Raw genomic sequence first — 24,361 nt, forward strand, 5'->3', positions numbered from 1 at the left:
ACCCTTCCCCTCAACTTTGCCTGTGCCTATCCTGTAATTCTGTAGCTCACTTCTGGGCCGCTTCCCTCCTTGATTAGCTGCCTTTTCAAAGTATTTCCTATTGTCTGATCCTCTGCAAATTAAGATTCTTCTCCACATATGAAACTTTATAGCTCAGTTTGTCATACCTCACCAGTTACTCCTTGGTGATAGAAAAAAACCTTGTCGTGTCCCTTGCTTCACTGTGAGGCCTGGCACTATAAAGAAAGGAATTGACTTTGGTTCTCAAGTTACTGGATGTAACACTATGCTTGAATTCTTCCACTTGAAAGACCTTTTTGAGGTTGTGCTGCCTTTTCCTTCTGGCCACGTACTGTCCCTCAGCTGGTGCTTCCCTCTTCTATGTATATACCGTTTGCTGCACTGATACAGGTTTTTATCGATACAATCAACAGGTAAATGAAGGCTCACTGCAGGTCTGAGCTTCTTTTTTACCTACCTCTCAGATGGTTGTAAACTCCATGTGCCTCAGGCTCTTAGTTGCCATTTTTTCTTCACCTGAAAAAATCTTCCTTCTGTGCCTTAATGCTTCACTGCCCAGTACTACAGTATTGTGATCTCTGTGAACTGTTGTCTCTGCTGGAACGGTGGGGCTGAACTGCCACCTCCAGCCTACAGCTCAATTTAATTTCCTGTCTTGCACAGTCTTCCTTGCTATTTCCATTAATGTGTCCTCAAGCAAAGCACAAATCACTTGAACACTAGAAACAGGCAGCAATGCAGTAAGGGCAGACAGTTTGTCTTACTGAAAGCTCTAATTTAAGCCTTGCTACTGACTCCTACTCTGCAAGGGCAGCATATGCTTTTTCTATCAAAGTTTTCTGTGCTGCTTCAGTAACAAGAAACCACCTACACTGACCTCAGCCTAGCAAGTCTGGGTTAATGCTCCTTCAGCCTGTGAAGATTAGGAAAACAGCTTTCTCTCTGCAATCAGAGAGTGAGCATTGAAATACCAAGGTACAAAACTTCCAGATGTCACTGAATTTAACACTGGAACTGGACTCCATGACTCTTCCTTCATTTAGAAGTTACTGTGGCAGGCAGCAACAGTTCAGATACACAAAGTGTAGTGACTTTTTTTTATAAAACTTTTTTGTAATATAGATGGCTCCCTGTCTTACTTCAATGACTGGTATTTCACTGATCTGGGGCTTGGACGACTGATGGGATGTTTGGGGATAAAGTCAGAGTTCTTATGATGAAGCTGCATGTAGGACTGCCTGTAGGCTCTTTATGTTAACATGACCCAGCACAAACAGCACAGGGCTCCAACAACCATCACATCTCTACAGCAGCCCTGAAACAGCTGACAGGCCTTGAACATACCAAATAAGCAAGAGAGAGCAGCCTTGGGTGCTTATCCACAAAGTTTATTACAAAACTATGTAATGCCACTGTAGTTAAAAAAAAATAAAAATCCCTGATTTCATTTTTCTTTGCCAGGCTTCACCCTTCTCCCTGCGGCTACACTGCAGTTCTCCAGCTACTGCTGACGATGACTTGCCATGCAGGAGTGTGTTCACATTAACTTGTTACAGCAGTGGCTCAAAATTCAGCATTAGGTCACATTAAAATTGGAAGAAAACACTTATAAAAACCTCTTTCAGTTCTAAAACAGGTAGGTAAAAGTTAAATATCTGTAGGAAAGGCCTCACACTGTGGAAATCTTTGAACTCTTCCTGTACAAGTTTTCTTGATCTGAAAGAAAAAGCACAAAATAGGAATGTTAATCAGTTAAATTCCTTCCCAGGAAGAGCAGATTAGGTGATGAGGAGCTAGCACCACATTCCCTGGGGCTTGCTTCTTAATTCAGTGGCCTTGGCTGATGCAGCCCTGGACTAACATCAGATCTGTCTCTGTATCAAGGCTTAATCTTGGAGGTGCCTCATGGACAAAACAGCCACCACTTACTGCCACAGGCCCAAGGCAATAGAACTATAAGCTGCTTTCTGAAAAGGAAAAGATACAGCCCAGAGCTGTAAAAGAAAAAAGGACCAGACTGCATCCATCTGCATTTTGTTAGCACATCCACACCCCTGCAGACTGTTCAGCTTTTGCCTTATTAGCCCTTGTTTTGTTCCTCTAAGGACAAGCATCACCACAAGAAGTTGAGGAAACACATGCTGTAACACAGGCTAAGCCTGGCTTTGTGTAGCACTGGACTGGTCTCTATATAGGGAATACTGAAGGGCCAGTGCTCTGCACCCCAAAAAGCCCCAAGGTCTCACCGTAGAGATTTCACAGACCATGTTGCTCTGTCCTCACCTCCTGACTGCTGCCTGCAGCACCCACAGGCAGGGCATCAGCACTATCCTGCTCCTGTGCCCCCAGCAGCACAGCGGGACAAGCGCTTTGTGCTGTTGCAGTCTAAGGTACTGGCACTTACTTAGGGCACCATTTTGATATCCACAGAGTCATAAGCTGAAACTTTCATCTTTTCCAGTGGTTTCTTGAAGAGCTGCCGCAGGGCCCCGTAGTCAGGCTTCTCCTCATACTCTAGTGCCATTACTTGCTGCAGGTAGTTCAGCAGTGCATCTGCAAAGCAAGGAACATCACTGCAGCACAGGAATGCCAATTGTCCTTACAAAGCTGGCGAATGCCCTTAGACTGCTTTCCCTGGAAACAGTTCACTCACTTGCCTCGGCCAGCTGCAGAGACAGGAAAATAAAGCCAAAGACTAATACAAAGCTCAAATACAGGATGGGGAAATGGCCTCTAGCCCCAAATTTTGCATTTTTAAAGCCACCAGAACAGTTGCCTCTCCAAGCAAGGCTCATGAACACAGAAAACGGATAGCAGCCCTCCTTGTTTTGCTGTAAAGAAAACAAGGGAATTGTTTGCAGGAGGAGCCTGTCAACCAGTCCATTCAATGCCTGGTCACCATTGCCACTGGAAGCCATCCTGGACTAGCACCCCAATGTAGAGAAGGTTCTAGCTTCAGGTACAGTCAGTCATTCTTCCTCAAGTCACACTGTCACAGAGAGGAAGCCCATACCTGGAATGGATTTCTGCCTGAAGCACAGTTGGAGAAGGCATTTCACATCCCCTCTGTACCTGGAATAATCAGCGCAGAGTGCTGTCAGATGAAAAGCAATGGAGCAGGCACCCAAACAGCCTGTCTTTGGCAACAGTGACAAAAAAAATGCTGAATTCAGAGGGTCACATTCTAAACGCAGCAGAAACCAGGGTTCAAACACCCTTTGGCCCGGCTCAGCCTTTACAGTGGGATTTACCCACAGCGTACTATGACTCAATGATTTCAGCCACAAAACCTCTCTCATTTCTTTCTGCTGAGCATTTCCCAAAAGAGTAGACGATTTGTCCTACTTTTCCTTCTTCTCCATCACAGTTTCTACTTTGTCCAGCTCATCAGACCAAGGTAAGAAGCCACAGAGCCATTGCAGAAGACAGTAGCCCAGAGACTCCAAGTCACTCCGTCGAGATGGTCCTGATGGGAAGGAAGAGATATTCACGAGTGAAAAAATAAGGGTTTGGGAGCCATCTCAGAAGAGGCCCAGGCTATTGCCCCTCCTCCAAAGGGAAGTAAAGACTCCAGCACTTGCTGCACAACCTTGGAAGTCTCTATTTGAGGTGCCCCTTCTGTAAAATAGGTAGCTTCATGTCTAAAGAGCAGAAGTACAGAAATGCAAGAGCTTCATTAAGATGTGCTCTAGGATATCAATACTTCTGGGAGCCTGCTAACTCACAGTTGAGGAATCACCTCCCAGCCTCTGGAGGAAGATTTACCCAGTCTGAACACTGGGAGAGAAGAATCACATCCCAGCCAGGAGAGGAACTGGCTCATTTAAATGCCTTTCCAGCTCTCATTGCTTCAAGGTCAGAGCAGAGCCTGCTGCAAATCTGTTTTGGGCAGGGATCCAGTCTGGCTTGGAAAAGATCCCTGCAAAGCCAGCACGAAGCAGCCCTGTTTTCTATGCCTCGCATGCCTGCAAGCAGCCAAGGCTCCAGATGGAGCAGGAACATCCCCACACCTCTTGCTGCACTCGCTGGGTGACCTGGCAAGTCCCAACACAGCAGCCCAGGGAGAGGCAAGTGTAAAGAGCCCAGATAGAACTTGGTTCCAGATGCCTGTGAATGCCTGGAAAGCAGCAACAATAGAAATGCCAGCAGGGAGCCCTAGCTCCAGAGAGCACTGCTACATCACTGCTCTAGCTGAGCTTTGCTGGCTGGTGTTAGAAACAGAGACTCACCTGCTCCCTTGTGGCTGTCCAGACTGATAAACTCTATTGTGCCTTCATGAGGGGTCCTGCTGCCTTCGCGCTGAGCCACATGCTTCCCGCCTGGGCAATACCGGAACGCAAAGCAATAGCCTGCTAGGGTCACCTGGAAGTCATCAAGAAGTGTGTAACATCTGAGTGTGTGTGAGGTGTGAATTCTGCTTACAGCACAGCCTGCAATCCCACACTGCAGCAGGTGCCTGAGCACCACACGGACTGCACTGCTCCCCTGCCCAGCAGCGGGAACCTGAGTCTTGCTCTGTCCCAGTGCACAAACCCACCTTCAGTGCCATTTCCTCGCAGCACCACTCCTCCTCCCTACCTGTGTGAGGTCTGCTGGGTTCAAATAGATGTTCTCAGCTGTGATGTCCCCATGCACATACTCATTTTCATGAATGTACTCCAGGCAGTCTAGCTAGGAGTAAAGAGAAGAGGTGAACATACCAGAACCACACAGATTCCTTCAGTGCCCTGGCTATCACTGAGCTGGACCCTCCCCAGCTCCCCACGGCTGTGCAGAGGAGCACAAAAACCACCATGTCTCACAGCCTCTAATGTTCAAGTGTCAGGTTTCTCTCATTCTCCTTACCCCAAATTCCTTCAATATTGCTCAAAAGATGCTACTCAAGTTTACAACAGGCTTGAGAGGTGCTACTTAAAGACTCCAGCCAACCCCCAGATCAGCTTTAAAACACCTTTAAAAGATCCAGAAGAAAGTTACAGGTCTTTTCTGAAAAAGGTCTCTAAGAAAGTATTGGTTTTCTACATACCAGCCGGACCACAATCTGAAAAGCTGCCTTCTCCCTCAGCACGTGTAAGCCATCATTCAGGACTGACTGAAGAGTTCGCCCTAAGTCAGAGAACACCAAAAACCTACAAGAGACAAGGGCTTAGCACTTAGCAGTACCCACCTGATTTGGACACCCTGCAACTCCCCTTCAACTCTCAGGTGACCTGGGCCAACATTTCCTCAACTTTTGATAGGGGAAAACTCCTTGAAAAGGAGAAACATGCTGAACTCATGTTGCAGACATATAGTCTGAGGCTTGTAAGGCAGGAATAAGGTGTCCCCTGACCTGAGCAGCAAAAAGCAATGACTTCACAAGCAACACAAGGACTGAAGGAAACAGGATAACAAGAGAGGCAAAACACTTGTTTATAAATGAGATAGGAGCAGCGCATAAGGTCAGGAGCCCAGGGGACAATGAGAAAAGGAATAGCAGACAGCAAGGAGAGGAGAGGGAAAGCCCAAGAAGATGGCAGCCGCAGACAAAAGAGCTCAGCTGTGCCCTTCAAAGAATCACCTCACCTGTAGCTATCTCCATGCAGCCCAAAGCCAACACAATTGGGGATTCCCAGCAACGGCAGAGAGTGCCACTTCTTCCACTTCTCCACTAGAAGGGGAGAGAAGAGGACACCGTGTGGCAGATGCTGCTAAGGAGCTCTAGAATGAAGCAGCTCCTTCAGGGATGCTCTTTCCCCGAAGGCCGGCTCTGCCCTGGGCAGCTCACAGCTGGAAGCCTGTCCCAGAAATGCCAGTGTAATGTGCTGGGGTATTGGCATGTCAATGGACGTAGCACCACAGAGGAACAATAAGACAGACAGGACCTAGGGAATACCTGAGCAAGTGAGGGCAGGTGGTTGCCATAGGGCTAAGTAAAAGAAGTGGGGAGAGAGAGGGATGGAGAAGCAGATTTTTACGGTCCTCCCAGAAGCACGAGTTTGACATGAAGGCCTCCATCAGCCCTGCTCAAAAACCTGCCCACATTCTCTGGCCAGCTCTGCTCTTGCTCAGGCTTCTGGGTCAATGGAGTAAACACCAGACAGCAGCTGACAGAAACACTCATGGAACGGGCACAGGAGAGGGGGCCAAGGCAGGTCAGGCTGTGGGGAACAGCTACCAGGGAGATCAAGGCAAAGCATGGGTAGAGCAAGAAAGCTTCAAAATGCCAATACTGTGGGGTTTCCTAAGGTACACAGAGACTCTTGGGGGAGCAGGCTCTTGGCCAAACTGCTCAGCACTCTGGCACCAACCACACAGCAAATTAGTTTATTCCAGCCTGGCCTTCCGAGAGACTCACACAACAGATGAGAGAGGGATGCCAGTTTTCCTAACAAGCAGCCTAGCCCTTGCCCTTCCAAGAAGCACCAACCTGTGCCTGACTTTGCAGCTCGCTGGAAGAAGTTCTGTTCATTGTAGATCTTGCCATCTTTGACATCCTAAAGAGAACAGAAAGGAGGAATGTTACTTCAGCCACAAACACCCTGCTAGAAAAGGAAACTTGGGCAAGAATGCTAAAAGACCTTCGCTACTCATTTTAAAGAAACTAACAACCCTTCCCCCCCAAATCAAATACCAGATCAGCAACAGAACTGAGAAGAGAGCTCAGGTCTTTTGGTTCGTTATTTAATGCTGAGCCTAACGACCACATAAACTCTCAGCATCAGCACAGAACAAGGAAGCGGCTGTCTCGCATGGGACATTTCAAGCACTACCACTTATAACTGTCTGTGGGTTAAAAGCACCTGGACAACACACACTATCTGGCAACCTAGAGTGAGCTCTAGGCCCAAAGCTATTATTTAGAAGCAGCCAGAGGCAACCTTCTCATCCATGGCACAGATGAGGTTATTTCTGCAAATAGGCAAGTCCCAGTGAAGAACCATAACATTTTATTTTAGCTGTCAGAAAGTGAGACAAGTAAGAAAGTCTGTATTTGTGATACTCCAGTGTCTGGGTAGTATGCTGACATCTTACAATCTATCTTTTTAAATCAGCAAGCATTACTGCCCTTTTACTACTGCTGTTATCAAGTGACCTGAAATGCATATAGTTTACAATCAGTATGTATGTGTTTGCCTACACACATGTGGAGATATATATATCTATCTCCAGCATTCTGCAAGATAACTTAGGACAGATGCTATTATGCATGGGAGGAGGTAGCGGTTTTCTATTCTGCCTGGTTTGATACCAAAGGCCCTACCCACAACTGGCTGAGGTAGCTGGAGGATCAGCAGGCTCCAGACAACACAGATGACCACATCCCAGAGGATATTTTATTCTGCACCTTGCCTGGTGAGCCAATCTGAGCCATCGAACCCAGGAGCCAAAAGGCTCTTTGTGCCCTATCACACCCTGCAGCCCTCTGCAAGGGCTGGGCTCAACTATCAGAAGGCTACACAGCAAAACACCAAAAGATGCCACAGGAGCAAAACACAGGAGTTGGGAGCACTGCGTACAGAAGTGATTACAGTTCCCCACCTACTTCCTGGTTCTAGTTTTGTGGCATTTAGCTGTCTTTTCACATTAACACTGTATTCTTTCTCCATCCTCTTAAATGTCTCCTCTGACAAAAGGGCAAATGATTTTTCAAGTGTCCACAAGAGTAGGCACCACCAGGTCCCTCACAGAGCCATTAGTCACCACTGGTCTTCCCACCCGCGAGCAGTCCCCAAGAGCCGCAGCAGACAAGAAAACAGTCTTTTTGCTCTAGTTTGTGACTTAATGAAAATCAAACTGAATTTCCATTGCAGAACAGCTGTTACTGGAAATAGCGTGTTTCTGGAGAACCCAAGTTATTGTCAAGTGCCTAGAAAGCTGGATAATTACTGTTTGATTTAAAGATGTGCTCTGGCCTTACAGAGCTTCTCAGTGCTGGTTCACTGTACTCCCTCAGCACAGCCACCAAGTTCTAACCTCTCCAGTTTCCCCAGACTTCAGGAAGGTATGTGCACACTTGCCATACAAAACAAAAAAAAAGAAAGAGGTCTGACGCTGATAAATCAAGATCTCTACCTTACAACACCAAATTCAGTTTTGAAGATTACTGAGCTTGGTGGATTGAAGAGGCAACCTTCTGGGATGAAGGCTTTTCATTTTTAAAATTCTCATATAGTTTTCTTCACACCTTTAGTGGAAGAGTCAACTGCTACTGAAATCCAAGTGTGACACTCTCAAGAAGTTACAGTCATCTCCTCAGCTAGACGGGGCTTCTGTGACCACTTTCTCTGAATTCCTCAGACACTCTGGGCCTTAGAGGCCAAATGAGTCAGGCCCTGGACACAACACACTATGCACTATTCCTTACCCAACAGATGAAAACTCACAAGTTTGAGGGAGTATCTTTGCTTTTGAGGACTGGTTCCTCCAGATGCTGACTGTGCTGTGGAAGGATGGAACAGATGTGGTTACAGGAGCATGGACAAGAAGTATCATCAAACACAGCCTGCACAGCTGGCTTTTACTTAGCCTCTGCTTCTTTCACTCGGCCTTTGCAAAAGCATCTTCTATGACAGCATCTTCCCAGATTACTACAAAATAATTCTTACCCGGCTCCTGAAGCACAGCACCCCTGACATGCTTTGAGTGCAGTTCTGATTAAGTCACAGAAGCATCTAGGCATGGCTACAGTAGTGGGGTGCTTTGAAAATGGCATGTAAAGAACAAATCATTAGTTGAATCTGAAATGCACTCCCAAATTCATTTGCTGAGCATTCCCTACAGCTCACTGCATAGTTTGTCAACTCTGTCAGAGATGACAAAGTCCCTCCTGCTCTGCATGGACATTAGAGTTATATGTGGCCTTCCTCCTCCAAAAAGATTTGCACCCATCACCTGGCCTTGGGGTAGTTGCTCTTGTCCTGCTCTTAGACTGAGGGCTGTACACAGGTTACGTGTTGTTCATCACCCAAAAGGTGCTTCTATAAAGGCACCCTCCCCGATAACGACATAGATTTTTTTTTAACATCATATCTTTTTAAAGACATCGGTGGATGCCAAGACTTTGTTACACAACGACGTAAGTAACTAAAAAGAAACTAAAGTCAAGTATCCGGTAAAGTTTACTAATGGAGAAAATTCCTCCTGAAGACTGTTTCCAAGTTAACAATGGAGAATAAGATTGAAATTTTTCCTTTGGAAGTTTACAATTAGACTGCAGAGAAAAGATCGGCAGCCACTAAACAGTTGAGAAGCAACCCAGATGATTTAGCTGCTTTCTTCTGGCCTCCAAAACAGGCTGGGACTTCTGAGCTGACATTTAGCCAATACCAACACCACCTACAATAAAGGAACTCCTGTATGGTGCCAACAGCATTTAGGTTTTGAGCCTAAAAACCAGAAAAAAAGTATGGCCCCTAATGATTTGCATTCTGTCAATTAACGGAGCAGCCCAGCATCCGCTTGATCTTACACCAATGGCAGCATCTGAGCTGGGATGCCCAGTGCGGGAATGCCAGACCCCAGGGGCCAGCTGGTCACTGCCATGCTGGAGGACACCTGCAGTGCCATCACCTCCGCGCTGCACCGCCTGTTCGCGGCAGGGTCTGTCAGTTTAGGGCTGTCCCAACAGCCACCACCGAACACAGACAGTGGCTGCAGGCCCCTACGAGATGGCCAGCCCAGCAGCTCCTGCCCTGACCCCGGCCCTGCCCGCAGCCCACCCTCCACCCCCGGCCTCCCAGGCAGACCGGCCCCGCTCCCGGGACCCCGCCCGCCCCGGCCCCCACAGCACCTTCGTACATCAGCCCGCAGCCGCTCTGCTCCAGGAGCCGGCCCAGCCTCCACTGCCGGCCGCCCTGGTCCGTCAGCACCGCGTCCGCCGGGAGCGGCACCGCCGGGCCGGGCCGCGCCTTGCGGGGCGAGCGGGAGCTGGGCCCCGCTGCCAGGGAGCGCCGGGCTGGGCCGGCCGCGGGGCTCCGGGCCTGCTGCGGCGGCGGCGGGGCCGGCGGTGTCTGCTCCGTCTCCTTCTCCGGCGGGGGCAGCCTCTGGCCGCAGGCCGGGCAGAAGCGGAAGGCGGGCTCCACGCCGCGCCCGCACTGCGGGCAGAACCGGCTCGGCCTGCGGGCACAGCGGGGACAGCTGTCAGCGACCACCCGCGCCCCACCGGGCCGCCCCGCCCCACATCCCACCCCGGCACCACCACCACCTCGGGGAGGCGCCGGCCCCCTCCGGCCCCGGCTGCTCGGGCCCCGGCTGCTCCGGCCCCGCCGGTCCCCGCCGCCCGCGGGTCCGCCGCCCGCGGCCCGACATGCCCGGGAGCCGGACAGCAGCCGCCCGCCCCGCGCACGCGCCGGCACCGCCCACCGCTCGCGCATGCGCGCACCCGCCCTCCACCTCCCCAGGTGCGGCGGCGTCTGCGCATGCGCTGGAGCTCCCGCAGCGCGCGGCGGCCCCGGCAGGTGGCGCGCGGCCCGGGGCGGTTCCGCGGCTGCCCCGGGGCGGGGCCGCTCTGCGCCGGCCGAGCGGCGGGGGCCGGAGGGCAGCCGGCAGCGGGCAGGCCGCGCTTGGGAAGCCTGGGCCGGGGAGGGGGCAGGCGGCGCCCCGGCGGAGCGGGCTCCCTCAGGCAGGAGCTGGACGTGTCTCCAGTGCTTCCCTGTGGCGTTTGTTATTTAAACGACGCCATCGAGCTACTTAAAAACGACCTTACGACTACAGAACAGGTTCTCACAAGTTAATGAGTGCTGGAGTTAATCACTCGCATAGGGCTGGGAGGGGTAACTGTACGTTCAGCATACATGTGTGCGTATACCATCCCTTACATACGCCGTACACCTACAAGCCTCAAGCGTGCACCAATATATTACCGTAAAAGAAGTGTAGATGAGCTCAGGCTTTTCTGTTCTGGAGGGATGAGGCTGAGGTGCCCCGGCCCAGGACCCCCTGGCGGAAGGAGAAGGGCAGTGGGGACCGGGAGTTTCTTATCCCGGAGAACATCTTGCATGGAACAATACTGATGTTCAGAACTCCTCCCGGTGAGCCATCCACGCCAGCCGCGGGGTGTGAACTGGAGCAACGCGGAGCTGCAAGGTGACGGCTCATGTGGTGGGAGAGCCAAGTCGCAGCGGTTGCGCTCGCAAAAGCTTAGTGGAGAATGAGGAATGAGCTTGGTGTGTGGCTAATGAGAGCAGCAGTGGAAAGTAGAATAGAATAACGTATGGGGTATCAGCCCCACGAGTGAGCTAGGGGCTCTGGGGCTTGGAAAATGCTTCTCCAGACAAGGTATTCTGCATAGACCTCATCCTGCTGCGGGCTGGTCGCCCCTTCCCAATCCCTCCAAGCACCAGAACGTGTTCCTAACATTCACTAAGCACATGAAAAAGTCCCAGCCAAGCCAAAACTCTGCTGAATGGCACTGGGAGGCACAGCGTGTGTTCAGGTTGGTTTCTGCAGCCTGTTGCTGGGATTTTTCTTTGAAGCATGTGGACGCTGTCAGGAGCGACGGGGCAGGTTGGCCGGGTTCTCACGTTCCTCTCTGCCACGTTCATCAGGACACCGCTCTACAATCCCTGTTTGTCATTTTTCCCTGGGATTGTAGGTGGCAGCAGGGCTGTGCTGAATTGCCTCACCTTCACTGTCACCCCCACTGCACAACCTTCTTTTCAGTTCCAGTTATTCTCACACCCCATATAGGTGCAGACAGCAATTCCTTTGTTAACCAAGACATCCCCTTGGCATTTTGGCAGAAAATAAGCATCTCTTCTTCATCAAATTGGTTTGAATTTACCTTTACGGGGTGGTGTGTGGTATTTTGTCTTCCTCTAGTTCTTGAATCAGGACCAAGGATCATCCTCCTAAAGCCCTCCATAGTGACTGGTGGCACTGCTGTGAATATTTTGTTTCAGCAATGACTTATTAAGCCTTGCAGTTACTTTTTTTTTTTGACCTTTTTAAAACAGTGTTAATTCATGATCACAGCTCTAGAATTTCATTGGTGGTTGCCTAGGGAACAGTGATCACAACCTGATTACATTCAATTTGGGCACAGAATGATCCATTCAGTAAACAAAAATACACGGTGCTTTAAAAAGTCAAACCTCATAAAGCCAAGAAAAACCCTGAAAAAAACCGGTGGTGGGAAATGGCAGGTAGAAAACTTATTTCCAAGAGCCACCAACCTATCATCACGGAAGAGAATCCCCCACCCTATTTCAGTGGTGTGTTGAAAGTAATAATTAGCAATAAAGAAAGCTATAATAAATGGATGAAAGGGGAAATAGAGAGCAATTTTCTCCACTTGGTCGCCGGTAATTTGCATCAGCAGTGCGGCAGGGCGGGCTGAGTGCCTGCAGATTCGCGGTAGGGGATTGTGCCTGTGGGTGTTACACCCTCTGCCTGGTCTCAGCAGGAGTTTGCTCCCGCTTTCCTGCCTTGGGCATTGAAAACCAGCCTGGAGTTTGGCTGTGGAGGGGAACCGATACCTGGGGAGCCTCCAGGGAGCAGGAAGGAGCAGAACACCAGGTCGAGCTCTGCTGGTTTGAACCTTTAGGCTCTCAAGCCCCGTGGGTGAGCGCAGGAGCCCCTGGCCCAGAGCTGCTCAGGTGCTGCTGGTGCCCCAAAGGGCTGTTGGGGCACACAGGAGGGGGCGAGGAACTGGGGAGCAGCTGGGGCTGGTCCTGTGGCAGGTACCAGGCTCTGGACACTGGGGAAGTGCCACCAGGCTGGTGTGCCCAGCACAGCCACAGCGGGGAAGGACCAGGGTGGGGAGAGCGGGGACCACACAAAGGCTGAGTCAGAGAAAGAAACAGGGATCTTGTCCTGGTGCTATTCACCCAGGAGTGGCCTGAGAGCATCCTGGACTTGCTGCAGCCTCAGCAAACCAACCCCCTGCACTCTCTCCTGTTCCCTTTTGAACCCATTTGCACACTCGATCTCTGCAGCAGAGACAGCTTCCCACAGCACGGTAATGCACGGTTTGGAAAGTGCTTACCGTCGTTCCAGCCCTGTGGTGTTCCTCGAAGCTCTGCTCTAGGAAACGGAAATATTTCTTCCTTTTTTCCCCTGTCAGTGACCCTTTACCAGGTCCCTTTCCCATGGCCCTGCCAGGCTGCAGCGTGCATCAAGTCTCTCCTCCATGGGAGCTGCTCCATCTCCTTGCTCTTCTCTGCCTCCCTGCCTTGTCCTCTCCGAGCCGCCCCCACCGTGCTCGCACATCGCAGCAATCCCAGCAATTCCTTCCCAATGCCCTTTCCCGTTGGTTCCCAATGCAGAGCTGCAGGCAAAGCACCCGCAAAGACCCCAGCATCTCTTTCCTGAACGACAAAGCTCTTTTAAAGCTGTGTACACATAGGGTTACTTCTACATTGCCTTGAATTTAATTATATGGAATTGCATTTGATGTCTCTCTGCTCAGCAGCTTGACATCCTGTGATCCCTTTCCAGCTCTTCACAGTCAGCTTTAGATTTGACCACGGAAACACTGTACAGCATCAGCAAGATCGGGTCTCTTATGTGTGTATTGACTAGCACAGGTCTGGCACAGATCCTGTCCATTTAGTCTTACCCTTGTCTCCTAACATTTAAGCAGTTTGTTTACAAGCAAAACCTCACTCTTCCAGAGCAGAGTGACATGCTGAGAGACTCCAACCTGGCAGCCGAGGCTGTGGGGCTGCAAACCAGCATGCCTTGGGGGCAAGGGAAGAGGGAATCCACCCCTGGGAGAAAGGAGCCCAACAGATTTGATCCTCTCCCCAACAAGCACCAGCACCCAGGCAAGGCAGCAAGACTCCCCCCAGGGCTGTGGGGGAGCAGCCTCTCCTCCCAAGCCCCCGCCGGGGTCTTGCAGACAGGCTGAGGAGTGGAACCTCTTCACCACTGCACTGGTGCTGCAGATGCAAGGGAGGTCGAGCTGCAGCAGCCCTCGGGGTCTTGCTTCGGAAGCAACAGGGACACATATTTTCCTAGAATAAGACCAGATGGGACCCCCCCACCCTTCTGCTTTTGTGCAGCTGGTGTTCCCAAAAAAAGAATTTTCCCAGTTCTCCTGGCAGCATGGAGCAGATACCTCTGCCTGTGGCCAGTGAGGATGCAAGCATTTGTGTGTGCGCACACACCCTCCCCTTCTACAGCAGCAACCCCTTGACGTTGCATTGCTGATAACACCTGAGAGTGGGGCAGGAGGTTGTGTGGCCATGTGTAGCCCTGGCACTGGGAGATAGACAGGAGCAGGCTCTTCTTGTGGTCAGTCTGGGGGAGCAGAAGGTGCTGGATCCGCTCCCCTGCTTTCACAAGAACCATCATCCTGGCATTTCCCTCCTGGGCGGTGGCCCTCGAGAGTAAAACACGCCAGTCCCAGGATTGCACCATCCAGCACTGCAGCAAAGTTAAGGTGTGGGAAGAAACTAGGACAGGATGGGAAATGCTCTTGGCAGCAGTCGGCGTGTTTGTCCTTGGCCCACCCGCTCATGGGATGTGGTGTTCAGGGAAGCCCTTGCTGCCTGTCCCCGAGCTGCCAGCTGCCCTGGGGAGAGGTGCCACCGGGCATTACGGGGTGCCTGCCCTGCTCACACTCCCTCCTGCCCTCACAGTGAGCCCCAGGGCAGTGGGAGGAGGGAGGGCAGGGAGCAATGCAGGGGTGGTGGCACAAAGGCAGAGGCGTTGAACCCCAGCCAGAGTCTCTGCCTGGATACTGGGGCAGCAGGACCACAAGGAAAGCAGAGGAACCAAAGGAGAAATTGTTTAGTGTTGTTCCATTTCCCAATATCTTCATTTTCCCACTGGCTGCAGGCGGTGAGATGAGGGGCCAGCGCACCCTGTGCCAGGTCCAAGCCACGCGTCCGAGTTGGCATGGCTGAGCTGGAGATTCAGCAGGACATCCCCCTACACAGCACTTCTGCCAACCCATCCAAAGGGCTGTTGTTTGGATGGTGAAGGGGAGGCCTTGCCTCAATGGACAGATAAGGTGATTTCCTGGCACCAGGAACAGGTTTAACCCTGAAACCAGGCATGGGGCAGGCAGGGCCGGGGCTTCTGAACCAGGCAGATGGTCTGACACAGCCTGCTGGGTGTCCCTGCTGCTGGTGATGGGGTGGCCCCAGTGACTACCCCATGGGAACGACTCCAGGGAGATGGGGGTGACAACAGCCGATGTGGGAAGGTGGTGGAAAACAGCTTGAGCTGGTGATCTAGGGACACACAAGCCACCAGCAGGTAGCAGGACTGGGGTTGGCAGCTTTGACCTGCCAGCACAGGGGCTGGCTAGAGAGTGATGGGAGATCTCAGACAGGGACATCCTCCGAGCAAGCACTCCCTGGCTGCCTGATACCCGCTGCCCTTTTCTGGCAGCATCCTGGGGGTTTCTGCTGTGTCTCTGCTCCGTCTGGCACCATGTGTCCTGCACAGTCCCCATCCCGGGTGCAAACTGAGTCACCGTGATGCCACTGCACGTCATTGCAACATCTTTCATCTTCTGTTCTAGGAGCCATGAGGAGCCTGCAAATACTTTCTTTGGCAAGACTTTTGTTTTGATCTAATCACTCAGCTTCCTTCAAAGGCAGGCATGGAGAGGAACTGCATGAGGCAATGGGGAAGGTCACAGGGAGAACTGAAGCGGCTGTAATTGGGGAGGATCAAACCCAGGCTCAAGCAGGGGTGTGGATAGGTGGCTCAGTTGGGGCTGACACGAGGCTCTGGTGTGTCACTGCAGGCACTAATTGTCCCAGATCCTCCCAGGACCATAGTCACCTGTGACTATGCAGCTGGCTGCAGACATCATCTGAGACGGGCTCCCCAGGCTGCAGCGAGCGCTGGGTCACAGATCCAGGATGAGACCTTCATCACGCCATTCCCGTTGCAGTCACAGCAGGGTGCTGTGCGACATGGTGACAAGTGATAGGGGAAGGCAAATGGAGAGATGACGAGCCCTCAGCTGGACCACACTCGGTGGAAAGGCACACACCATCCCCACGCCCAGCTAACCAGCATTATTCACGTTGCAAAGCGCACATGCAGCTCTGCTGTGGGTTGGGAACTCACTGAGTCTGAGCCCTGTAATGAGCTTTGCTGGATGCTGCTAAGCAGATGAGTGCGAGCTGGAAAGCTTTGCTGTGGTCTGGCGGCTGCTCGGTTGTCCCTGGCAGATGGGATTCTGCTCCACTGGTGCCTGTTGAATGAGCCGGGGGTGCACAGGGACACAGCTCCCGGCTGTGGCTCTGCAGATGGGCGCTGGGTCTGTGCATCTCCCAGTGCAGCCCAGTGGGAGATGGGACCCGAGCACAGGCCAGTGGGGGAGAAACCCAGCGGTGACCTCGTTATGGGGCCAGACTCACAGGTTGTAACTTGCTGCAGGTGCCTCAGGAAGCCAAACCTCAGCTTTTGCCAGAGATGAGGGCAAAGCCAACAAGGTGGTGAACAGGGTCTCCCCTTCCAGCTCGATGGGTCCCGGCAGTGCAATCACAGGGTGTCACTCTCCATTTGTACATGGCTATTTTTAAAGCTGATATTGCTGCTTCTTTCTCTCCTTTATTGAGACAGCTTCACCCTTGCCCTAGTTCTGTTTCTTTGTTTATTTTCTCCTCTGCTGGGGGCCAGCTGGGGTGTGGTGTATGACTACGAAACCCCACACTGACCAAGATGAAAAGATCTCAGGAGAAAACCAAAGCTGTCATGCTCAAAGCCATCACTGCTTCATTCATCATCATTCATCTAAATGGAGACCCCTCGAAAATTGCTGCTCTTTATCACGTGGACGAAGGCAGCGCTTTGAGGGCTGAGGGTCACCCTGGCACCCCAAATACTCCCAGGCATTTTGTAGCACCAGGCAGCCACCTGAGGGGGACTCCATGCCCTGTTTACACAGCAGAGCTGTGTTGAGCCGAGGCTGTCCCTGTCCCCATCCTCTCTCCTTACCCTCCTTTTCCGCCCCCCTCTCCCGTAAAGTACCCAGAGCAAACTTTCCTGCCTTCGGTGTTCCCAGCATCAGCAGCCAGGCTCGCTCCTCTAGCCCCTTCACCTGCCAACTTGGCAGCCGGCAGCGAGAGCGGGCAGCGCTGGCAGAGCTACTGGCCTCCCACCCCCACCAACCCCGTCCTGTGCCGGCACTTTCATCCTTATCTGGAAGGTGCCACTTGGCAGCTGGAGTGGCCGCAGAGAGGCCCCGGAGCACTGTGTTCCCACACACGCTGCCCAGCTGGATGGGACCCAAGTTGGTTTGTGCTCCCAAAAACTGGGGCAGGGCACGGTGTGGAGTGCTGCTGTCCGGGATTGGGCTGGATGGACAAACGGACATGCTAGCACAGGCTGTGCACCAGAAACGTGGAGGGTTCAGCCCAAATGGCCTGTGCAGCACAGCCATGCACAGCTGCTCACACCTGCAGCCCCTGACAGTACGCAAGCCCGTGTCCTGTACATGCACGGTCCCTCACACATGCACAGTCCCTTGCACACACACGCATGGGTCCTGAGCACAACCACAGCCCCTCACACACAGACCCTCCGGTGTTCCCCTACAGACAAGGGCGTACCTACAGGCACTCGTGGGCACACACATGCAGCTCTGCACTGGGACACACATGTGTGTGTGCATGTGTGCACATGAACACCTGTGCACACAAGCAATGCCTAGTGCATGCATGCCCAGCTGTGCAATGCCCTGTACACATGGCCAGATGTGCACTCATGCAGTGTCCTGGGCGCATGTGCACACCCCCTGTGCATACACACAGTGCCTGATGGACACACAGGCGTGCAATGCCCTGTACACACGTATCGGTGCATGCACACACACAGGCGTACACACAATCCCCAGGTGTATGCGCCTATGCAAGAGTAACACACACACGGGGTTACGCACACACAGACTGAAATACAGACACAGGTGTGCGCACATAGCATAGTGCACACACAGCATAGTGCACACATTTGTGCACACGCACACACACGCACACAGCATAGTGCACACATTCGTGCACACGCACACACACGCACATAGCATAGTGCACACATTCGTGCACACACACGCACACAGCATAGTGCACACATTCGTGCACACGCACACACACACGCACACAGCATAGTGCACACATTCGTGCACACACACACACGCACACACACGCACACAGCATAGTGCACACATTCGTGCACACGCACACACGCACACAGCATAGTGCACGCATTCGTGCACACGCACACACACCCCCCCTCCCCGGTGACGCTCCCCCACCCCTCCCAGGCCCCGCCCGCCGGTGCGGCGCGTGCGCGGGGCGGGGCGGGGCCGCGCTGTCGGGGCGGGCGGGGCCGCGGGACGGAGCCGCAGCCGGAGCCGCCCGGCCCGGTGAGTGAGTGAGCGAGGGAGGGGGCGGGTGGGTGCCGGTGGGTGGGCGAGCACCGGGGGGCTCCGGCCCGGCGGGGCGGGTGTGCGGGGGCAGCGGCCTTTCCGCGGCCGGGCGGCGGGGCGGCCCCGCCCGGGGCTGCGGCAGCCTCCGGGGCCCTTCGTCCGGCTCCGCCCGCCGCAGCCGCCGGGGTCAGCCGGGGCTGCGCCGTGGGCGCCCCTGCGCTCCAGCCGGGTCCCCGTGGGTGCTCCGTGCGTGGGGCCGGGTCTCGGCCCGGCCAGCCCCGGGCGCTCGGACCCCGCCGTCCCCGGGTGCGGCCGGCGCGGATCGCGTCCGCCCGCGGGCAGCGGCGGGGCCGGGGGATGCTGGTCCGCGGGCGGGAGGGATGCAGGAGGCGGCCATGTGCCCGGCTCCCTCGCAGGCGGCACCGCGCCCCTGCCAGGCTCTGCCCGGGATGCACGTACAGATTTGCATCGCCGCCGACAGCCGGAGAAGGACTGCGTGTTGTCGGTGACCTGGCCGTCCCCTTCGGCCGAGGCTGGTGCAGGCGGGTGCCCAGCGTCACCCCTCCCCGTTTGTACGGCAGGGCAGAGACACTGGCTTGTGGGGCTGCTGGTGACTGAGCAAGCACCCGCTGGCACCCATCTGCACCCTGGGGCATCTCGCCAAGCGGGTACCACTAATACAAATGTGTTCAGGTCTCCAGGGTTCGGTTGTGTGAAGCCACAGCTTCACAGGCTGGTTTTGTATCTGCTCGTAGCAAGCACAGCCCAAGTGCAGGTTGCCCCCAAGGGACGGGAGCTCACTTGGCTGTTGTTTGCCGTGGGCTCGCTGCGTGTCTGGCCTGTCCGCGGCTGTGTGGCTGAGATGCAGCGGGTGGTTTGCACAAGGGATCACAAGAAAACTCCCGCTGGGCTTCGGACCTTGTTCCTTTGCCAAATCCATAAGGCCACTGAATTTGCAGAGAGTTTGGCTCTTTACGTGCAACTGCAAACTCTCTGGACAAACCAGCGATAGTGTTTTTAAAGCAAAGGGTACAACCAACTCTGATGCAGCAGCTTCTTCTCTCCTCCTGCTGCCTGAGGTCTTGTTGTGGATGTGATTCAGTCGCCCAGGAGCCTGCCAGGCTCCCTGGCCCCATCGCCTCCTCCTTGCCTCAACCCTTGACAGTGGCCACGCACAAAAATGACCCCCTGGTTCTCCAAACAGGACACAGCCCCAGCGCTGTTTGTGTTTACTTCTATATTTTGAAGCTTGAAGTTCCCATCTCGGGCAAAACTGTATCCGTAGGGGACTCAGTGGAGTGGTGGTTTTGCAGAGGGCTGCCAGGCTGCCTGTCTTGCATGCTTGGTGCCAGTGTTAGGTCAGCAGCCCCTTGCACCCCGCTGGGCTTGCAGCCTCCTAGAAAGTTTTGTTGCTCTGTTTGCACAACCTCTCATGCTGCGGTAGGTGCAGTTTGTATGGTCTGGCTGTGTTGTGACTCTTGCATCTCCGTGAACAGTGAGAGAGGCAAGAAAAAACCAGCAGTGAGAGCTGTGTGCCTCCGGACACCCACAGCTGGTCTGGCAGCTGCTGGCCATGGTTGCTTTTTGCAGGACCTGGCCGCAGGAGACGGGACTTCCCAGACGTGCAGGTGTCGGAAATCACTTGCTATTCATGAAAATGCTGGCCAAAGGAAATTTCTTCCCCCTGCCCTGGGTGCTCATGTTTTTAGCTGCCAGCATGGGCACTATGGAGAGCAGAGAGGTGCTTCCTGCTCCGGCAGCAGCGTGCAGAGCACCCGGGTACTGACAGCCCTCTCTGGGGGCATGATGCCACCACGCCGGGCACCATATGGTCTCCAGCACGGCCACAGAGATGGAGGCACCTGGCAGGGTCTGCAGCTCATCTCCCAGGGATGACACAGTGCCTTTGCAAGTCAGTGGGGATAAACGCTGATTTTATTAAATTAAAAAAAAAAAAAAAAGGCAACGTCTGCCATTTTCAGGCCTAGTTTCTATGGGAACGGGACATCAGAAGAGCAGAAATGCAGCGAGTGCTCTAAAATAACTGCCAGCCCCCGGGAGCATGTGGCCTTTGCTCGGCTCGCCCAGCCCTTTCCGCTGAGACGGCGGCCGAGGATCGCCGGCTCCTGGCGACGTGGAAGTGGGTCAGGAGGTGGGATGCTGTGGCCTTGATCCCTGCCGATCCACAGCCTGTCCTCATCTAAATCCACTGGCAGGAGAGCTCCGGTCCAGGCTGGCAGCTGGCGTGGCCAGCACATTATCTGGCACAGCTCTGCGCTGTGCTCGGCGGGGCCGGTGGTGCTGGCCAGGCGCTGATGACCTGTCTGGCTTCCCCTTGCCTGGGTTGTGGTTGGGCAGGAGGGTCTCCTTCCTTGCTGACCTCCCTGGGGGTGGCCAGGACAAATCCACTGTCACGTATTTAGGAGGCTCTTCCTTCCACCGCGGTCAGGCACGGAGAGCGGGTATTTCCAGTGAGGGGGAGAGGAACTGGGTTGTTCTCCCAGGAGCTGGTGGTGGTTGTCTCTTCCCCCAGATCTTTGTCTGTGCCTCTTGCTGGGGAAGTTGGTCTTATCTCGCAGCGTGTAGTGCTGAGGTCAGGCAGGAGAGCATCTCTGGAGGGACAACCTGACCTGTCACTGCACAGGTAGGCAAGTGCGACATGGGGTGTCCTCCTGCGAGGTACGAGCAGTGACTCTGAGCGTGTCTTGAACCAGCTGTGCAAACCCTTCTTTCCTGCCGAAGGTGGTCCTGGACATGGGCAGGGGAGTGAATGGGGCCCTTGCCTGAGCTGCAGGTTGTGGAGCAGGGCTGCAAAGCCCCATCTCAGGACTGATCCGGGGTGCATCTTCCAACAAAACTTTCCCTTCTGGGTTGAAAAAAATCGTCTCAGATGCCCAGAACCTGGAAAACCATTTTTGCTCTCAAATCTGGTAAGAGTAGCCCTGTTGTAACTGAGCTTCTTCCTTCTCTCCTTCTCCAATGAGCAAAAGGTCCAGTACGGGTTTTCTTGGGACCCTTAAAAACTTGGAAAAAATTTATTGGCAATAATGAAGTTTTCCGACTTAGTGTAGTGTTTGTGTTACCCAAGAGCTGCTTGACATTTTCTCAGTGACGTACCAGCCTGATGGCAGCTGTAAGACCCGCGTGGGCGGTCGGGGGATGTCCAGCTTGTGTTGGCGGTGCGATGGGGTGAGCAGCCAGGAGAGATGCAGGAGGTGGGATCTCTGAGAGGGCAGCAGCCTTCTCCAGCCTGACCTGTCGGGTTTGTCATCTTTAAAACGAGCAAAAAGTTTTATTCCCGTAATTTGCTCTGGATTCTGTTCAAGTGAGTGTGGGAGAAAGCTTTCTGCACCTTGGGGGCTTGTATGGAGGTGTGTCGGATCCTGTTGTGTGCGGTGGGGGCAGGGGACCTATGATAGGGCTCCCGTAGCAGATGGGTGGCATTTCTGCTAGGGTACTGGAGACCAGCTGGAGACACAGTGCTTTGTGATGTGCCTGAAGGTGTTGAAGCCGAGATCTGGCAGCACCCGCCCTTGCAAAGTCCCCTTTGCTGTTCCTTCCCCTCTCACTGCTTGGGAAGCTTTTTTGGCGTCTCTCACAGGATTTTCGGGGCTGCAGGAGTGGACCTCTTCTGCTTTTTTTTCATGTGTCACTGGACTAGCCAGAGCAGAACACCCAGACACTGATGTCACTTGCTGTTACAGGAATCCAACTTCTGTTGGATGGTGTGGCAAGAAGCAGGTGGTTTTTTTTGCTCTGAGTTATGGGTTGGGAAGATATGCGCCAAGCCAGGAGGATGCTTCTGGAGGACTGAAGGATTTAGTTGTGTAAGTTAGGCTGGGTACGTGGATGCTTATTGCTTTGTCTGCAGAGCTACGTGGTTTTTAGCTTGCTCTCGCTGCAGCCGAGTTGCTCCCAGCTGTCGGTGCTCTGCTTACAATGTGCATTTACCAGTCACCGGTCTGGGAGCGAAGGTCGGGCAAGCTGCAGCACCCCAACCTCTCTGCTGAGGTTGATGGGTGTCAGCTGGATCCAGGGAGCCAATACTGCCCTGACCGGGGCTGGAAAATGTGCCGTCGAGCATCTCCCAGGGCACTGCTGGTAGGTAATCTGTCCGTCCTTGTCTCTGCAGTGGCTTTTGGTGCTGCTGTGGTCTGGAGCACATGCTCTTGGAGATGGACCCGGCAGCTGTCCGCTCCTGGAGGGCGCGGTGGGGCTGGTGGGTGCTGCTGCGGCCCAGGTTGGCCCCGTCGCTGTGGGAAGAGGGGGTTTGTCATGCTCGGGGACTGGGGGCTGCTCGGTTGGGACCTGCCCTGTGTCCGGCAGTGTGGGTGAGCGGCTCTGCCTGTGCCAGGGCTGCCCCTTCTCTGTGCTGTGCTGCTGGGTGACACACTGTAAGCGTGCAATCGCAGCCCGTCTCCTGGTGCGACAGCAATGCTTTGTCAGGAAATGCCACTGCAAATGGAGAATAAAACAACTTGGAGAGATGACAGATACTTCCCAAGAGGAGGAGGACGTGGGTGTATTGTCCTCGAGTGCTGACCTTCCCTTCCGCTTTCCTGCCCTTTTCTGATCCTCGCCTCTCCAAGGAGAGCTTGTGCTGGGAAAACACCACCTAACATTGCAAAACCAACCCTTCGCATTGCAGGAGGTGGAGGCACAACTTGAAATTTTCACCAGTCCCAAAATAATGGGCTGCAAGGTGTTTGTTGGCCTTCCTCGGGCCAGTGTTTGTGGTTCTGTAACCCGGTGTTACCACTGCTTAAGGAAAGCTGTTGCCTGCCTGCTGCTGGTGAAGGATCCCTGGTGCTCCTGGGATGCGTTTCAAAACAGCAACCCCCCTCTCTTGGAGTTTGGGTCACGCCAATGGCCAGGTTGTGCTAGAAATCATGAGCTCTGGCACTTATGGGTCAGTAATGACCATTGGAGAGGGAGCACAACAATTATTTCTCCCGTTTGGGGCTGAGCCAGCTGTTGCAACATCAGGCTGGAAGCAGAGAGCTGCACTTGGGTTGCTGACAGGTGGGATGTGGGTGCTGCCCTCCTGCCACCGGCGTTCAGGGCTCTCTTCTCTCTTCCAGGGTCCTGCGGAGCGGTGGCGGCGGCAGCGGTCCCCTTCTGATGGGAGGATGGTTGTTCTCAGGCAGTTTGGGCTGCTGCTGTGGAAGAACTACATCTTGCAGGTAGGCTGGCACTGTGCTCTCACGGGGCTGCCTCCGTCACCACTACACGTGGAGACAGCGGAGCTTGCCCAGGGTCTTGATTCTCCAGCAAACCTCCACCAGGGGCCCAGGGTGTCTCCTGGAGAAAACCAGATCTGTCTGTGTGTGTGGTGTTGTCCTGCTTTTGTGCCGAGGAGAGACGGGCAGGGCTGCGTGCTGAGATGTCCCTGTCCCCTCACGTGCCGGCTGTGCCATTCCCCTCCTCTGCAGTCCAGCCATGAGTCCAGCTCCCTGTTCTCATGGGGCAGGATAATCCACGTACTCTCCTGTGCAACAGTGGGTTTCTTGAGCTGCCTTGTTACTTGGCCTCCTCTGGAGGTGCCAATTGCTGCACAGCTCCTGTAAACCCACCAGGACCCAGATTTTTTTTTCTCTATTACTTTGTACAGCCCTCAGAAACAGCTTTTGGGGGTCTTAAAAAAAATCAAGCCAGCGTTATCCTGGCATCTGCTCCCAGTCCAACTTGCTGCATGGCAGCTTGACTAACGAGGAGGGATTTTGGGCTCCCGGGGCCTCGTTGCCCTGCGGACCGGCAGTGTCTCGCCTGCTGCTGCAGCACCTTTCAGCAGCGTCTGGGCAGAAGCTGCGGCTCCACTGGGACCCAGAGCCAGCCCTGGCAGGGGACAGCAGAAGAGGAGGGAGCAGAGATCGCCACAGCCTGGCTTTATGCTCTCAGTTACCCTTCTGCAGATCAGCGCAATGTTGCTTTAAAAATAAACAAAAGGAAGAGGGAAGGGCTGGCTGGGCTGCCTGCCCTGTGCCTTCCGGCAGGGCAGGGAGCAGGCAGCCCTGCTCAAATGTGACCGAA

The 24,361-nt window shown here is 53.9% G+C and overlaps 2 protein-coding genes across 4 annotated transcripts in view; one reads left to right on the plus strand and one right to left on the minus strand.

Moving 5' to 3' along the window:
* Window positions 1-1,393: 1,393 nt before the first annotated feature.
* On the minus strand, window positions 1,394-10,351 carry VRK3 (VRK serine/threonine kinase 3). Its single transcript, XM_065645175.1, has 12 exons — window positions 10,208-10,351; window positions 9,794-10,119; window positions 8,388-8,443; window positions 6,431-6,497; window positions 5,587-5,671; window positions 5,048-5,150; window positions 4,600-4,692; window positions 4,251-4,383; window positions 3,367-3,487; window positions 3,035-3,093; window positions 2,426-2,574; window positions 1,394-1,737 (listed from the first exon to the last, which is right to left on the minus strand). Exons 1-11 carry the CDS (start codon window positions 10,309-10,311, stop codon window positions 2,426-2,428), a joined length of 1,296 nt encoding a protein of 431 aa, XP_065501247.1. The 5' UTR covers window positions 10,312-10,351; the 3' UTR covers window positions 1,394-1,737.
* Window positions 10,352-18,270: 7,919 nt separating this feature from the next.
* Window positions 18,271-24,361, plus strand: part of ABCA3 (ATP binding cassette subfamily A member 3) — a 29,281-nt gene continuing 23,190 nt past the window's right edge. For 2 of the 3 annotated variants that reach the window (XM_065645281.1, XM_065645283.1), the window contains exons 1-2: window positions 21,461-21,546; window positions 23,413-23,514. In XM_065645281.1, the coding sequence (XP_065501353.1) occupies window positions 21,538-21,546; window positions 23,413-23,514 (111 nt within the window). In that variant the 5' untranslated portion in view covers window positions 21,461-21,537. Of the gene's footprint in view, window positions 18,329-21,460; window positions 21,547-23,412; window positions 23,515-24,361 lie in introns of those variants that run through there. The other variant, XM_065645282.1, reaches the window with a different exon arrangement.

This window comes from Caloenas nicobarica, chromosome 14 (assembly GCF_036013445.1).
Source record: "Caloenas nicobarica isolate bCalNic1 chromosome 14, bCalNic1.hap1, whole genome shotgun sequence".
NCBI classification, from domain to species: domain Eukaryota; kingdom Metazoa; phylum Chordata; class Aves; order Columbiformes; family Columbidae; genus Caloenas; species Caloenas nicobarica.